General features: G+C 36.2%; 1 protein-coding gene across 2 annotated transcripts; it reads left to right on the top strand.

The window, feature by feature from the left end:
- The first annotated feature begins 391 nt into the window (after nucleotides 1-391).
- Nucleotides 392-17,968, top strand: LOC132636038 (uncharacterized). 2 transcript variants are annotated; one of them, XM_060352693.1, is made up of 8 exons: nucleotides 392-550; nucleotides 3,889-4,338; nucleotides 5,918-5,986; nucleotides 6,062-6,114; nucleotides 6,324-6,388; nucleotides 6,510-6,588; nucleotides 16,469-16,774; nucleotides 17,313-17,968. In XM_060352693.1, the coding sequence occupies exons 2-8, from the start codon at nucleotides 3,911-3,913 to the stop codon at nucleotides 17,465-17,467; spliced, it is 1,155 nt and encodes a 384-aa protein (XP_060208676.1). In that variant the 5' UTR covers nucleotides 392-550; nucleotides 3,889-3,910; the 3' UTR covers nucleotides 17,468-17,968. The 2 variants fall into 2 exon arrangements, with proteins under 2 accessions (XP_060208676.1, XP_060208678.1); XM_060352695.1 differs by lacking the exon at nucleotides 5,918-5,986.
- Nucleotides 17,969-18,425: the final 457 nt, after the last annotated feature.

Below are 18,425 nucleotides of genomic sequence, written 5' to 3'. Positions count from 1 at the left end.
AACTTTTGAACCAAGTGAAAAAAAAAAGCTTACCTGAGAATGAATAGACAAGCAACAACAATGGAGAGAGAGAGAGAAATGAGCAGCAGCAGCAGCAATGGAGAGAGAGGAACGAGCAACAACAATGGTGGTCACCGGTCGCTGGTTTTTTACAATAGCAACGGAGAGAGAGAGTGACAGAGATGAACTGAAGAGAAGAACTGCTCTTTTTTGTTTTTGAAATAAAATGAAGTAGTTGGGGTCGTGGGGGAAGTGGGTTGGATGGAGTTTTTGTATAATGTGTGTGGGTTAGAAGAAGTTTTTGTATAATCTGTATGGACTTTTGTGTATTTTATAAAAGATTATAAGTTTTAAATATTATAATTCAGTCCAATTTTAGTTAATCACATTTTTAAGACAAGTTGGTCAAACTTGTCACCGTTTGTAATTACGAGACTTATGAGACTTTTTTGTGACCGTAAGTTAAATCTTCCGCCAAGAACACGAATAGCCACACTTGTGCTTAATCTTGGCGATCTCTTTGTCCGGCGACCATCTTAAAAACAAGCTGGTAATCTTCCTCTTTTACTTCTTCTTTATCTTCTATATCTTTCTCTCCTTTTACACTTTTTTTTTTCTGACTCGTCAAATTTAAACCCTTACCGTCTTCTTTTTTTTAATTAATCTGTGAGTTTTGACGCAGGTATTTGTATGTGATAGGTCTCACTGCTGCAATTCTCTCTTCTTAGGGCCAATCATTTTATGCAACATTTATCTTCTTTTTTTTTTTGTAGGCGTTTGGCCAGGAAAACCAAATATTTTTCACTTTATTTGAAATTTTTGAAGTTGGAGTTGTGTTTGGTTATAGTTTCTTCTAAGAATTTTTGGTTGTTTGAATGTACAAAAAGTGCAAATAGGGTTTTATGTGTTTTCCAAATTTAAAATACAAACTTCAAGTTGTATTTGAAATTTTCATGGCCAAAAGCTGATTTTCAAATAAAGTGGAAAAAAATTTCGGAAAAGATGAAAATGAATGCAAATTAAAAGTAAAGGAGAAAAATTGGAATAACAGAATGAATCCTAAAAGATGAAATGTGTTCATCCGCATACTGTGAAACTGATAAATTTTACTCCATCCATCCCAGTTTATGTGAGGTTATTTTATTGAGCACTAAGTTTTAGAAAAAAAAAAGAAGGAAATCTTTGAAACTTGTGGTCTAAAACAAGCAATATAAGTTTCTATGGCTATAAATCATCTTATTAAGAATGGCAAGCAACACTTTGTTTACTTTTAGTTACCAGTCTCAAAAAAAAAAAAAAATCATCTCATTAAGAATAAAATAAAAAGTTGAATTAAATTCTATCTAAATATAGAAAGGTGTCCAAAAGCGTAGCTTAGTGTAAAGGGGTTAAAATTTCCTCCCAAGGTAGGGGTAAGGTCTGCATACTCTCTATCCTCTCCAGACCCCACTTTGTGGGATTCACTGGGTATGTTGTTGTATATAGAAGGTGTCTTTTTGCGACAAACTAAAAGAAAAAGAATATCACATAAATTGGGATAGAGAAAGTGTAATTTATTTGCCAAATCTTGTTAAATAAGACAAATAATTGCATTTCAATTTTTGTTTTGAAAGTTAAGCATTCAAGCTGAATTAAATTTAAATAACTGTATCTTCAAATGAGCCATCGAGTTAAGATTAATGTATAAGATGTTGTGATAATTAACACCTATAACGCCCAACAACTTTGGCAACCAAGATCATTAATTATTAAGTAATAATAGTAGGGTCTATGTTAATTGGAGTTGGAAACGAAATTGAGATTTTTCTTTTATAGGATTAGTGAAAAACTTTAAGCTTTATTTAGCAGTTGAAAAGCCTTTTGAAAATAATGTAATGGATTTGAAAGTTTTAATCTTAGAATTCTTTGAGGTTTTTGGACCAATCATATATCAAGGAAGACACGTTTGATGTTACTGAATCTCTGATTTTTCTAAATTAATCTAGCTATCATTTAGCTTGTTCTTTCTTCCTTTTTTTCATAATACTTCTTATCTTTCCAGTTGCTATTCTGTAGAAATGTTAGCGTCACTTTCAGTTCCTATATTGAGAACCTAGTCAAGTGCATTTCATCAGAAAAAAATCATACACTATATCTTTCTCGTAGAATGTTATTAGAGGCTCATTTGTGGGAATGTTATTAGAGGCTCATTTGTGGGACGCTACGCCTAAAAGGTAGGTGAAGCTCAGGGTGGGAGGGTGGGAGTGAAGACTGAAGAATGTGACACTAAACAGTATAATCGGCAAAGAGATATATTAGTCATTGAAGAAACGTTTGTAAATAAATATGGTAAAGTACTTGATAGTGAAAGTTATTTAAAATTCCAATATAAAAAACTAGTCACTTACCAAAATAATAAGAAGGAAGCACAAATCACTCAACCTGAATTGGAAATTTAAAACTGTTGGCACCTAAAACAAAACTTTTGGTCAGTAAAAATGACATGTTTTTATACTTTGTAGTATCTGGGCTCCGGTTAGAAAAAATCCAATTGGATTGGTAAGATATCTATGGTTGCTATTCAGATTTTTTTGTCTCACAACCGAGAAAAATTAGGGTGTCCATTTTGGTTTTGGGTCTTCAGCCAGTTGGTTCAGGAGATGAAAGGATTAAGGATGCCCACCAGAAAGACTAATCCAATCCATAAGGATGTACCAGAAAATACGACATTTTTGTTACTTGATCAGCCATCAGGAGAAGCAAATACAACGTCTAAGCTAATCAATAAGGTTAATGAAGTAGCAATTAATGCAAAAACAACCAATTGGGAAAGCAAGAGTCACGCGTATAATCCTCCAAGCTACCAACAAATGAACTATATAACATTTGATCCCTCTATTAGCCAAAAAATATTAGTTGTGATACAATATGTCATTGAGGAATTTTACTTTATCAAGAATCCATTTATTCTATATTACTTATTCCTACTTCCGCATGTTTTTCATAAAGGAAATTTATTCTTTCAATAGATACTGAGATTCAGACAATATTTTGTTTTTTTCCAATAGTGATGAAGAATAGATCCTAGGAGACTTTCACTTCCAGTCTCCTTTTTAATTATTTTATTTTATTTTTATTGAATTTTAGATTTTCTCAAAGGAAACATAGTAGATTATCTCTTTTTCTAATAGATAAAAGAATCTAAGATAAATATTCGATCGAACTGTCTTTTCTCCTTCGATCCGTGGAAAGATATATCCTGGGGTTTTAGTTTATTTGTATGAAGTATGAAGGAAAGGGGCCATTTGGTCCTTGAACAATTCTTGCAAAACAAGGGATTGATTGAATTGTCTTATTAGGATAATTCATGGTTCATATGCTTAGTCACTATAGTTGTTTTGCTCGCATTATATTATCTTTAATTTTTTCTTCATTATGCCTCTTTTACTAAAGTTTGTTTCTTTAGTTGTGTTTTGAATTTAAAGCCGCAGCAAAACTTGGGTACATTTTACGCTTTTAGCTTTTGACAACATTCTCAAATCTCATCTTCTTCAAATGTAGACTTTTTTGCACACTTCCTTCTTTGAAAACGCTTTCAATGTGTAAGATTATCTGAATAGTGTGCAATTGACTGTTCTATGCAGAATTTAAATGGTTACGAGTCTAGAAATTGTGGTTTGAAATAGAATATTAAAAATGTCTTTTGACACATCTTAAATGTCTTTTGTATGTAACAGAGATCATACAAAATGTTCATGTGATATTACAATTTTTTTTTTTTTGGCAAAACGATAGTTAGTAACTTAGTATTGATTTCAATGATGTGAACGAAATTCTTTTATCGTTTGAAAAGAAATTTGGTTGTTACAAACTGTGGGCAATTTTAACAATTAAGATTCATGTCTGCAGTTAAGGAATCTGCTCGTGGGATATGCCGTATCTGGTTCGTGAGCATCTATTCATTGGCAACATAGGCGATGCAGCAGAGGTTCTTCAGCATGGTAGTGATGAAATTACACATATCTTGTCCGTACTTAGCTCAGCTTCAATCTCCTTTTTCTCAGAATGGCGTTCTGGGCTTTCAATACCAACCAAAGAGATCCGGAAGGTATATGTTGGGGATTCGGGAAATGCAGATGCTATAACTGATGAGACTAAGAGCTCATCAGCACCTAAGAAACTCCTGTACTCGCTAGAGTATGCAGGGAAAGATTTGAAGTTTATAAGGATGGCTGCGCCCTTGAGAGACATGGAGAACGAGAATTTGCTGGATTCTTTAGATGTTTGTTTGGATTTTATCGAAGAAAGTAGAAAAGAGGGGTCTGTATTGGTGCATTGCTTTGCTGGTGTATCAAGAAGGTATTACTTCTACATGGCTCATAAGCTTGTTCTTTTTTTTGGTCGGTTATGTCGCAACTTCTGGACGCAGTAAATTAGATGGGGCATTCTACTAAGTCCTGACAGACCTCCACCCAGTATTGGTTGATCGGGTTTGACGAATAGCGTCAATCTTGACGAAAGTTAGCCAGAGATATAATATGGATATTACAGAAACATTTACTAGTGAGGAAGCTTATACTACACATTAGAAAAGGGAGAAATACTCTTGCAAAGTACTCTCTCTGCCCCAATTTATGTGAGAGTCTAAAAAAGAAAGAAAACCTTTGAAACTTCTGGTCTTAACAAGCCATAGAGGTTTGTGTGGCTATAAATTATCTCATTAGGGGTAAAATGAGAAGTGTAAAGTTAAATTATTTCTAAATAAGGAAATATGATATTCTTTTTGCAACATGCTAAAAAGGAATATATGCTACCTCATGAAATGAAAATGTGCTGAATGATGCAAAAAAAAAAAAAAGAAAAAGAAAAAAAAAGATGTGCCAGATGTGGATATCTACCTTTTACTGCATTGAGCAGTTCGGAGCTATGCATACCTATTGCAGAGGATTCAGATTCGTACAATGGCTTCTTTTGCTTTCTTCATGAATCACTTGAAGTTAATTTACTGCATAGGCTACTGTTCAGCTATAAATATGAAAACAATGTATCAACAATTTTTCAAGGCTTAGTACCTGCTACTTTAAGCAGTTACATGCATCAGGTGCTGGACCTTACCCTCCGTTTCTTTCTTTCTTTTGTTCATTGTTAAATAAAACTCATCCATTAATATTAGTTTTCGAGTTTTGGAAAATGAGATAGGCTATATTTTTTAACTTGCCAAACTAGTAAAAATGAATTTGGTTTCGTTTCAATGTAAATATGCTAATGGTTTGATATGTTACCATTAAGAGATAATATGTCACTTTCAGAGTTTAAACGGTGACTTTGGTAAGAAGCTACTTAATCAGACTATTACAGTGTACAATATTTTCTTTTTCTTTTTGGGTTGAAGACATTTGTGTTGCTTTCTTGATCTATATATCCATAAGAAAAGCATAAAAATGGTGTCTAAAATGATGATCCTTGCTTGGCAAAGATGAAATTGGTCTCAAATAAAGATTTTCATTGGCTTATACTTTTCGTTCTTTCTTCTTTTTTTTTTTTTTCGTGGGGAGGGGGGTGATAGGGACCTCAGTTCCAGGGCCTAACTCTATCATGATTTAATCTTTCGGCTTAGGTGCTAAACTCCCCTGCCATGTCTATTAAATTTTGACTACAGTACAGTTTGAGTTTCTCCCTTAGCGGTCAATATGATAAATCACCAGCATAAGTTTGTCAGTTTCTTTCTAGGTCTATTATTTGGCTTCATGATGTTCTCTGCTTATGTTACAGTGAAGTGGGTCTTCTGGCACTACTTTTTTGTTTGTGTAAAAGAACAGTGATTAAGTTGTCTGCAATAATATTCTTTTCCACTGCTACAGTTACCAATTTTTTTTTTTTTTTTTTTAAATCTTTTCCACTGGTGTGGTCATTATGTACCTTTCTACCTGAATGTAAGAATGGTGGAAGATGCTTCCTTAAGCTTGGCCTATGCTCTGATGGAGGGCAAACAGCCTAGGTCTTCTTGGTAAACGTTCTACTGCTTACAATATCCTGCTAATATTTGACCAATTGACACCCTTGTTTGCTCTTTTGGTTTCAGTGCAGCCATCATTGCAGCTTACCTGATGAAAACTGAACAACTATCCCAAGCAGGTTTGATCAATCTCTATATTCTGTTTCTATATGTGGGCCTTCACTATGGAATGCTGAAGAGCATAATTTCAACACAGAAAATGTGGTGGTTTCCTTTTGAGCTGCCTGAAAAACTCACACAATTTGATATTCTTCTGCTTTTACACACCTTGAAGCTCATCGCTTTTATCTTATTATTGTTTGAAGTTTCTTCTGCCTTGCTTCTACAGATGCGATTGAATCCCTGCGTCAAAGCTGTGAATTTGTCTGCCCAAATGATGGTTTCCTAGATCAGGTGAAATAGGCAGTAAGAAGTGATTTGTAAGCAACACTTTTTGATCAATACTGAAACTAGTTTCCTGCTTTATCCAGTAACCGACTGGGTTCTGAGGAAATTGTGTTTCTTTTGTCTGCAGTTGAAAATGTTTGAAGAGATGGGTTTCAAAGTAGATCATGCAAGCACTGTTTACAAACGCTTCCACCTAAAAGTCCTAGGTCCATTTTCTCATTTTTCTTTGTTTATCTTCAGATTATTATTCTTTTCTTTTAACTATATAGTAAGAAGATAGAAAATGGGGGAAATCCTGAATATTTATTTTAGGTCGATCCAATAATCTATATAAACTTTGAGCAAATTGACTGAAGGATATGGGAAATATACAATATTCTAATGCGAGCTTCAAATCCCTCGGGAGCCCTATTCTTGCTTTTAACCAAATGAACTGTCTTTAGGGTTTGTAACCATGGATTAATCGAACAAACCATGCTACAAAGATTTAGTTCTTAGTACAAGATTGCTTGAATGTGCTATTTGTTTCCATTTTTCTGATCTCGTGACTACTTTATAAAGGCGAACTTGTGATTTATTAAAACTTTCAAGTGTTGGAGGAGAGATATTCATGTAGTATGAAATTCCATGTGCTATCTTGTGCTAGTTAATCTGTGGATCATGAATATTTAGGCTTACCAAATCATCAATGCTCATTTTCCCCCTCTTTTGGTTCCTCATGTAGGCTTTTCCTAGGAGCTGGTGGTCCAGCATATGATGTATGTGAAATGGGAGACCTCAAAGACTCATCATGGCCAGCTATTATATGAAAAAATAATGTTCTACATGTCTTGTGTCACCACTTGTGAAGTAAACGATGCCATGAAAATATGAGAATAAGAAAAGCTCGTTGTCCAAATGGTATCTTATAGAGGTTTGGAAGTTTCTTGGAGAGATTGAGTTGATACAATAACGGATACGTGGAAACAAGAAATTAAGAAGATAAACAAAAGGAAAAGAAAAGATAGATAGATTGACACAAAAATAGGCACATAGGCAACCAAGGTTCTTCAATAACCAAGACCTCCTAATTACACTCTAGATAGCACCAACCTCTTAGGATGACCTCAAGGGAATTGAATTCCCAAGCAACCAATCCTCTCAACAGACAATAATCAACAACAGCCTACCAAATGCCTCTCACAAGTTTCTCTCTAGAGATAACCCTAAAACACTCAAAATATTTATCAATTCATCAAAAGCTCCTAAATGAAATTTTTGAACTACTATTTATACTAAGCTAATAAAGAAGACAACTACATTATTACATAAATGCCCTTAATGAGACAAGGGCCTTGTTTGGCTAGCCTAAAGTCTTGAATTTAGGAAGTGGCCTCTTTTGCAATCATACCCTTCCTTTACTCATTTAGCCACTTTGATGTTCTTCCATCTCCAATCCGTCCTCTCATGCTATTATCCACACTTGGAATCCCTGGGACGGTTCTCTACATGTCCTCGAGGCAACTCGGCTTGCATCATTCTCCCCTTCTTGAAAAGGATTCATCCTCGAATCTATACCCTGCAAAACTATAAAGGAGACAAACAAAAACCAAGTCCTCAAAGGATGAGGGTTAGTGTTAGAGTGGACCAACCTACCACCAAGTAAGCACAAATTTGTGATATAGCCAAGTATCAACCATCTTCATGAAGAATAAGCTCTCAAGTAGAGTACCAAGGACTTGGCTATCCCAAAGATCAAGAAATGAGGATATTCTAAAAGAGCCAATGGTTTCAAGATACCAAGTTGGCATGACATACAAATGATCCTCAATTGCAAAATGATACCATTCACACAAAGTTAAGACTTCACCGGGGTCAAAAGGGAAAGATACCCACATAGCATGATCAAGACAACAACTATATACCCCAATAGGACCCCACCCAACATAAGATGCACTCCCACCAATAGCATGAATGTCATCATATGCAAATAGATAATAAAGAAAGGTGTCATGCAAAACATCTTCATCTATGGTGTCCTCAAATGTGGTTTCACTATTTAAGTTCAAAAACAAGGTCAAGCATGCTACTAACATTCGGAACACGTAAGGAAGAATTAGGAATTTCCAAACAAGTATCACCTTCCTTTTCAAAACACTCCGTCCCCACAAGTGTATTATCATTTCCAAAGGAAAGATCTCCATCATAGGGAAAGGCGTCATCACTCCATAGTGGATTTTCAAACACCATGTATTCCCCAAAAGTGGCTACACTTTCAACATTACAAAACATTCCACTAGATACTTTACTTTCAATAGTCATGTTAGCATCGAATAAGACATTATCTTTTAAGAGAGTAATCCATGAACAATGAGGAGTCAAAGCATGCAATTTCATTCACATGACTATCTACATGACACACACCACCATCACAATTTTGAGTCTTTATCACATGGCACTAAGGCAAGATCAAGGGACTCATTTTGACATGAAACAAATAAAGATGAGGTGTCACTCTTTCAAATGATCAACTAAACTGTATCAACATCAACATTCACTAGAGGCACATTAAGTACATCACAAGGATCCTCAAGTAGTGAATTATCATTACAAGCAAGTTGATCAACACAAATTTCAACACTAGTTGGTAGTATGTCAAGTTCACAAGATTTTCTAACATGATTACCACATGACAATGTACTACCATTCAACTCCCACGTGTCAACACTAGGTGGACACAAATTGATCTTACAAGAAGAGTCAACTTGGTCATCAAAAGGATCAACTAGTGTATGAGCACACCTAGCAATTGATAATGCACTATCATTCAAATCACAAGTGCCAACACTAGGTGGGCACAAATCGACCTTGCAAGAAGAATCAATTCGTTCATCAATAGGATCAACTAGTGTAGGGACACTTTCAACAATGACATTATGAATACAAGGGAAAGAATCATTAAGCTCAATGCAAGGCAAACTAACTCTCATACTCGAATTGACATCAAAATAACTCATAGAAGTAAGAGTATTAGGATAAGTTATTTTACCTTGCTTCCTCTCTTTTGGCTTCTTCTTTTGGGAAGTGGTTTTTCTCCTGTACCCCCTTTGATGTGGTTCGGGATAATGGCATCTCAATTCTCTCTTCAATGCATTCCAAGTATTGCTTCCCATCTTGTATGCCTAATAGTGTGCAAGCTTCTTCTCAAAAGTTCGAATAGCCAACTTCATCTTCTTTTCTTGTGGATAGTTGCAACTAGCAAAGATTTCATCCATCGTCAATTCCCATTTCTCATAGCCTTCTCCACTAGCTTCCATAGTCAAGGTAGGCCATTTCACATTGGTTTCTTGCACCTTTACACTTGGATTCTTTCTAGGAAGTATGCGTGGAAAGAGAAGTTTCCCTCTTTTATCCACTACATACCGATGCCAATCTTGCTCATACGGGATCTCATGTACTTCAAACCAAGCAAATCCCAAACACAAGTCGCATGTATCCATAGGAAGCACTTCACACCATACTTTCTCTTGATAATCCCCAAAAGAGAAGAATACCTTCACCATCTTCTCAACCCAATATCCCCTTGTATCACGGTAAGGGTCTCTTTTTCTAACACAAGACAATCCTAGCCATATGACTGCTTGAGGGGTAATGTAACAATCACGAAAGTAATCATCAATTTCAAGGCAAACTCCCTCATATTCCAACACCTTCACTAACATTGAGTGAAATCTTCCATTAGGCTCACCTTTCATCTTGGCCTTAGGTTGTGCTCTACTGGCGACACCTTGAGTAGTTTTAGTTGGATATGACCTCATATTCCTTAGACAAGTATGCTTGTTGATAGGTGAGGGTCTAGAACATCCACCACCACCACTTGCAAATGTAGAATGACTATGAGTGGACTCTTCATGACCTCGAGGCTCATATTCATCATAAGTACTTGATACTTCATTATTCTCGTATCCAAGGTCACTATCTCTATCACTAGGCTCATCACAAGAAGAGTAAGACTCGTAACTCGAAGCACCTGGTGGTAATTGGCTTGAGCCTTGGGGTGCTCCCTTTCAAGGTCTCAAGTTCGAAACCCACTGGGTGCAAACAATTTCTGAGGGCCATCGGACTGGGGTAAAACCTTGAATTACCCGTGGTGCACTTGCGGGAAACTCCTTACCGGGGGCCTGTGCACCCCCGGGATTAGTCGGGGCTCAAAGAGACCCGGACACCCGGTGCTTAATAAAAAAAAAACTCGAAGCACCTTCATAGTCACGAGGGTCATCATATTGATCTTCCGATTCATTAGCCTAAACATAGGATCCATGAGTACTCCTTGCCTTCATTGTAATGACCATAATCGTATGCACAACTCTCATTAGGAGCATCACACCCTTCATCATACCTATAGTAATCATCATTATAGCCATACTCCTCTACATCACAACCACCAAAGTCGCCATCACATGAATCGGAATCCATGGAGAAGTATATGCTTAAAACGCTCAACAAAACAAGCAAACAATGTTAGTAGTAAAGCAAACCTCACAACTCGCGTGTTTACACCCTTTTGTGCTTGGCTAGCACCACTCAAATGAACTCACACTCTCTTGCCTTTTACCAGTCAATTGGATCGGTCGAAGGTGATTCTTGTTTAGATCCGGTGGGTCGCAAGGTGCACAATTGCTACTTAAGGTCGGAATGGATTCTTGTTCAATCAAAGAAAGGACGACTCGATGGAGAATTCCTCACAAAGTTCCTCACAAAGTTGCCTATTTTGTGTGGCTACTGGCTAAAGAAGCAGCTCTTACACAAGATAATTTGATGAAAAGAGGTTTCATTTTATGTTCCAGATGCTTTTTGTGTGGGGAAACATCAGAGACAGTTAACCATCTTTTCCTTCACGGTAAGATAACAGCTCATCTATGGAGAATTATTCTTAATCTCAAAGGCATTTCCTGAACCATGCCTGGGAAGGTTATAGATGCTCTTAAAAGCTGGGAGGAAACAGGCTTACAGGCAAAGTACAAGACTAGATGGAGAATTATCCCTGCTTGCATTTGGTGGACAATTTGGAAGGAGAAAAACTCCATATGTTTTGAGAATGTGGAGAATGGGGTGCAGAAGATCAAGCTTTATTTTGCTATTGTGTTTTTGGTGCAATCAGATCTACTCTAATGATACTGTCACTATAATTGATGTTTTAGATACAATATAGAGAGGGCAGTAAAAGTTAGACTTTCTTGTAAATACGGTTTCAGTACTACCTAAGTAGTGTTTGCTACATATGAAATATAGAAAAAGTTACCAGTTTCAAAAAAAAAAAAGGACGACTCGATACAAAACTAACGAACTTGAGCCAAGAAATTAACAACGATGTCAAAATGAAGAAAAGCATGAAAAGAGTTAGCACGAAAGAAATGCGGACACAAGAACTAGTAAACACAAGTAGGAACAACTACTAAATGGCTACTAGTTGAGGGACACAAGAAAATGGAATGCTAAAATCGGGAAATAAATAAAGTTTCGGGCCCGAATAGGTGATAACTTGAAAACGCGGTCTTGAAGCTCCAATTGATACAAGGTATCAATTTGAAATAATGAAAATTTTAAAATTTCTATACTTTTTTTTTTTGCTCCCTACAAAAGGGACACAAATCCAACAACTAGGGTTAAGAAATTTTTGAGAAATGGAAATGAAATGAAACTTGGATCAATGTAGAATACCTTGAGAAATACGATTGAGGAATGGTAATATACGGGTCGTATAATATAGTACGGTTCATATGTGGGAGCGTATTTAAGGATGTTCTCCTTGGCAGAAAGTTCTCCAAAAACCTTGTCTTATACGACCTCACTTATACAATCCTTATAAAGAGATACGATCTGTGTAAGTGTCCGTATATAATGATTTCACTTTGAGGCAGAAATCTCACTTTGTCCCTTGCCTTATACTACCCAAATATACGGTCCGTATTTAAAGATCCTTCTATATGGCAGAATACTCCAATTGTTGACTAGATTCCACGACCAACCTTATACTGTCTGTGTTTTGTGGCCGTATTTAAGGATACAATTCGACAGAATTCTCCTTTTGTAGTCCTTTTTATACGATAGGATACGGTCCGTATTTTATACTTCTTTTTCTGCTGCAGTGAACTCAACTTTTAGCTCGAATTTCTGGAACTTGGACTAATTTTCTGAACTTTGATGACTTCTTGGGCCCCACTCAACCTTGTATTTACCCTTTGGGGTAGAAAACACTTTTCCCCAAACTTGGCTTGGAAATTTTGGATCAAATGGCCCTTTGGAGAGTCTTCTTCCTTATGAAGATTTGAAGATCTTCAAGAACACCAAGAATTTCAAATTTCAATTACCTCTAAATCAACTTGTTTTTCCTTCAATTTTAAGATCTAGACTCCCCTTCACTTGTAGAACAAAGCCCAATAGGTTTCAAGCTCCAATTTCACCCAAATCAACAAGACCCACTTCAAGTTCTTCAACTCAACAATGGTGAAAATCTCAAAACAACTTGGAATGACTCGAAACTTCGGATTTGAAACCCTAAAACACTAAGGAACTTAATCTAACACTAGAATCACAACAACAAAAACAAGGATTTGAAACAATTTTTGGGATTTTCGAATTTTGGGGTTTTTTTTTTTTTTTTTTTTAATATAGTAACAAACCCTAGGCTAGATTTGATAGAACAAATCTAATCCAAGCTCTGATACCAATTGATACAATAACAGATACGCGGAAATGAGAAATTAAGAAGATAAACAAAAGGAAAAGAAAAGATAGATTGACACAAAAATAGGCACAATTAGGCAACCAAGGTTCTTCAATAACCAAGACGTACTAATTACACTCTAAATAACACCAACCTCTTAGGATGACCTCAAGGGAATTGAATTCCCAAGCAACCAATCCTCTCAACAACAATAATCAACAAGAGCTTACCAAAGGCCTCTCAAAAGTCTCTCTCTAGAGATAACCTAAAACACTCAAAATATTTATCAATTCATCAAAAGCTCCTAAATGAAATGTTTGAACTACTATTTATACTAAGCCAATAAAGAAGACAACTACATTATTACATAAATGCCCTTAATGAGACAAGGGCCTTGTTTGGCTAGCCTAAAGTCTTGAATTTAGGAAGTGGCCTCTTTTGCAATCATACCCTTCCTTTACTTATTTAGCCACTTTGATGCTCTTCCATCTCCAATCCGTTCTCCCATGCTATCATCCACACTTGGAATCCCCGGGACGGTTCTCTACATGTCCTTGAGGCAACTCAGCTTGCATCATGAGTTGTATGGCTAACCAAGCTATTCAATGGTACAGTGCGGGGTAGAAAGATGTAAAACGAGTGGACAAAGAGTACCTTTTTGTCTTATATAAGTACAAGGATATTCCAAGAAGTGTGAACTACCGTGGTATAAACTTACGAGTCATACAATGTAACTTTTGGAAAGAGTGAGAGAGCATAGAGTTAGGCACATAACAGACATAAGCTATTTTCGATTTAAGCTCAGTAGATTTACAACACACTCTATATTTTTGTTAAGAAGATTTATAGAAAGGATTTAAAAATGACATTCACTGACATACAGAAAGCCCATGATAGAGTGCCAAGAGAAGTCCTTTCGTGGAGAAGGAAATAATTGATAAAACAATAGATGATCTATGTGAGAGTCCGGTCTCAAATCAAACAACAATAAGAGGAGATACAGAGGTGCTTCCCAGTAACATGCATTTACAGTAGCATTTGCCTTGGCTTGTACTTTTTAAATTTTGTTGCGAATGAAATAATATAAGAGATAAGGTTCTATGGTGCATATTCTAATTAAAAAAAAAGGTTATACGGTGAATAATCAGCAGATAATATCGTGTTAATTGTTGAAACTGGCAATGGAATTGATCAAAAGTTGGATTTATGGAGAATCATTCTCTAGAGTAATAGTTTTAGTATAAGTAAATTTAAGACTAATTATATTTACTGGAAATTAATATGAAAATTAAGTGATATTATAAGGGATTCTAGTATATAAATGGAGACAATTAAAAAATCTAGGCTTAGTCTTTTAAGAAAGTAGCATAATAGATCGCATGCTCATAAAATGGATGAGCTCTACAGGATTGTTATGAAATAGGAAGATACCGACAAAATGAAAGGCAAGAACGGTTAGAGATCAATAATGTTATACGCGAGTGAAATTGTATCTACAAGATAAGTGTTGTAGAAAATGCATATGTTTAGATGGATGTACATCCAAACAAGATTAGAAATCATTTCATCTGACTAAGGTTGCTACATTTAGTGGATAAAATGAGAAGACGGCTACTAGATTGTTCAGCCATGTCTCCATGTAGACCTCTACTTAGATTGAATGTTTTAAAAGGTGATTAGGTAGACGTCATAGACAGAAGTTGTCTCAAAGACTTCCAATCTCTCGAATTTAGTTCAAACTTAGCTAAAAAAACCAACGTAACAACGATAATGGTCCATAAAGACAATACCAACTAGTTGGAACAAAAGTTTATTTATTGTTTTTTAGATGTTTTTTAGACTTGCATCAAGTTCGGTGGCTTGTGTAATTGTCTGGTCAGTGACTTGTAAGTTGGTGTACAAATTAGTGCAAAATTTATAAAATCTCAATAGGTTAAGAGGACCCCTATTTTTTTTGATGAAATGGGTTAAGACGACCCCTATTTAGCGTTTAAAAACATGTTATTCCCTCTGTTTCAATTTATGTGAATCTATTTGATTGGGGCATTAAGAAAGAAAAGAATCACTTTTGGAACTTGTGGTCTTAAACATACCATAACATTTGTGTGGCTATAAGACGTTTGAAACTCGTGGTCTTAAACATGACATAACATTTGTGTGACTATAAAAGCTTCTCAACAGGGTTCAAATGAAAGTTCAGATTAAGTTGTTTTCAAATTTAGAAAGGGATCATTCTTTTCTTAAACGGTCTAAAAAAGAAGTAGGTTCACATAAATTGAAACGGAGGGAGTATTTAGCATTGGAATAAAATTGGTCCAAATGGGGCGGAATAGTTATAGATGATTTCTATTGCCAGCCTCAACTAGTTTGGCTATGAATGGCTGATTTATTGAATTTTGAAGGACTTGTGAGGAAGTACTCCTATCGTTTTAAGGGTATACCTCTTTAGTCTATTTTCCCCTAGTTTCGTATGTACTGATTTCATTTTTTTTTTTTTTAATTTGCTGCTGGTTTTATCAGTAAATCACTTCCACAAGTTGTATCCCGAAGGCCTTTTAGCTTGTTTGTGTTCAAGGGAATAGAACTTGAATAAGCCTGTTCATCGCTTTATGGAATGGTTTCTTCAATTACTTGGTAAAAATATTACTCCTACTAGCTGGTATCATTGGTTTAGCTGATTAGAAGCTTCACGCAAGATTTCATCGTTGTGGAGGATGGAAAGAAAGAATTTACTAGTCAATAACAGCTTATTTTGGACTTCTAGTTGATGACTTATTATTGATCAAAATAACTGTAAAACTGAGCTGTTGTTTAGCTTAGCCGGCTATAACTCAAGAAACTCGACTGGAACCACGAGGATAAATATTTAATTTGCCCTGTGAGAGAAAGGGCAGCCCGGTGCACTAAGCTCCCGCAATGCGCGGGGTCTGGGAAGGGCCGGACCACAAGGGTCTATTGTACGCAACCTTACCTTGCATTTCTGCAAGAGGTTGTTTCCACGGATCGAACCCGTGACCTCCTGGTCACATGGCAGCAACTTTACCAGTTACGCCAAGGCTCCCCTTCCCCTGTGAGAGAAAGATGAGCATTAAATAAACCTTCCACTGCCGAAGTAAAGATGATCCAACTACCACCACACCTCCGGTACAAGACAATATATTGCTGGAGATAAACCCTATCAGATGAATCTAGACTTGTGGAAAGTCGTTTCTTTTCTTCTTTTTTGTCCTTTTCTTTTAAATATTCTCTAAAATATGCAACAGTCTCAACTGTTTGGATGGCAATTTAACATCTTGAACTTTGCATAAATATATGTTCCTGAATATCATTGCATGTTATAGTTCTACCCTTGATATAAATAATCTTTTTAATGTATCCAGGTGATTGTTATAATCGTGGAGAAAGAATAGACACCTCTAAATTTGGGGCTGATCCAGGCTTGCCAACAGAAAACATTTCCTCAGATGTGGATGTATCCTTGACTAAGGGAACAACTCCTGCTCGAGCTTACCGATGCAAGAAATGCCGGAGAGTTGTGGCGCTGCAGGGGAATGTTGTCGATCATGTTCCAGGAGAGGGTGAGACAGCATTTGAGTGGCATAAAAGGAGAAGTGGCAATCCTTTCAACAAACCAGATGACCAGTGTTCATCTGTCTTTGTTGAGCCGTTAAGATGGATGAGGACAGGTACAGCACACTAGATTACCACCTCCATTTATTGCTAGCCAACATTACCTAGACATGGTTGGCTCAGTTCATGGAGCAAGATTTAAGCTCAAATTGTAAAGTTAACCTAATCTTGGGTCACAAAGGATGGGATTAATTCAGATCATATCGTTAATATATCTTGAGAAACCCTCTCTAAGGCTATACTCTTTCCCGAGTTACAGTGGAATTAAAACTAGACACATATGAGCAGACATCTGATGTGATGGCATCCTATTCATGAACTTTATAGGCATTGCATTTGCAAATAGATGAACCTGCTATATGCAGAACATTTTCTCATAGGACAAAAGGGTAATAACTTCACCCTAATTTTAGCATCCTTTGTGTTTCCCTTTATGAAATATTATGTACATGGTTCAACAGGAGAACACTAGCTGACTTTTATTAAACAGATTATATTGCTCACAAGCATTCCCTCTTTCTTAGTCACATTTTTGTACAATGTTGGATTAGTATGCTGCATCTTTTCTGATCTGCCTCTGAATGTGGCATGCAGTTGAAGAAGGTGCTTTGGAGGGCAAGCTTTTATGTGCGCATTGTGAAGCTCGATTGGGTTACTTCAATTGGTCAGGCATTCAGTGCAGTTGCGGAACCTGGATTACACCTGCCTTTCAACTCCATAAAAGCCGAGTGGACATCAGCAGCATGTGAAATTTTATGATAGGGAAAGCTCCTAAGTAAATCGAGACATTAAGAAGGTTCTGGCATTTTCACCCCGTCACACACCTGGTATTACTGGAAATTCTAATACATGGGGAACTTATTATACATTAAAACCAAACTAATCTGGCTTTATACAGTTTTGAGAACATCTGCAAAAATAATATACTAGGGAAAAGAGTCCCTCTTTACAGCTCTTTCATGATGACCTGGATATAAATTACTTGGAGGCCTGGGACTAGGCTGTTGTACCTCTTATAGAATATATATACTACTCATAAGCTGTATAATCAAGTGAGCGCGTGTACTTGGAGCACTATCTTGTCCAATGGAAGGAGTTATCTGGACGAGTATATAAATTGTGTGCATCTATCTGTTTGTCAATTGTGTTTGGTGGTTCTAAGAGCTCCTCCATCTTTTACATCACATTTAACGCCCCATATTGATAGGTATGATCTTTATAATACATTTTGGATTTAGTTTCTTTTCATCCATTGCTGCGACTTGATGATACAAATTTTGAATCTTATTCTTTCACCTCAAAGCTTAAAACGGCAGAAGCTTTTAGATTCCCGTATTAAATTACTGGAAAATAAATTATCCACATTCAATCATTTTCTTTTCTATCCATTGCTTACAAGATGCTTGCAGACATATTCAATTCTATTATAAATAAACTAGACGGGCATGCATTTTATATTTAGAATGATGGACGTTTGCAGTTATATGGAGGGCAGGATAGCAGTAAAAAATAAAAGAAGAATGCAGAAGTAACACATGGGAAACAGGCTAAGTGCTACTAGTTTATATGATGCGGTCAAAATTATTGCGTTAGCTTATATGATGCAGATACAAGAACACAAATTGCAAGCACAGGCCAAGTGCCACTAGTTTTGCTTTTAATAATAGACATACGTTTTTATATTTATATTGAGGAGAATAAGGAGAT

Source organism: Lycium barbarum, chromosome 4 (assembly GCF_019175385.1).
Source record: "Lycium barbarum isolate Lr01 chromosome 4, ASM1917538v2, whole genome shotgun sequence".
NCBI classification, from domain to species: Eukaryota; Viridiplantae; Streptophyta; class Magnoliopsida; order Solanales; family Solanaceae; genus Lycium; species Lycium barbarum.
Note: the sequence above shows the minus strand (reverse complement) of the source record. Positions and strands in the feature narration are given on the sequence as shown.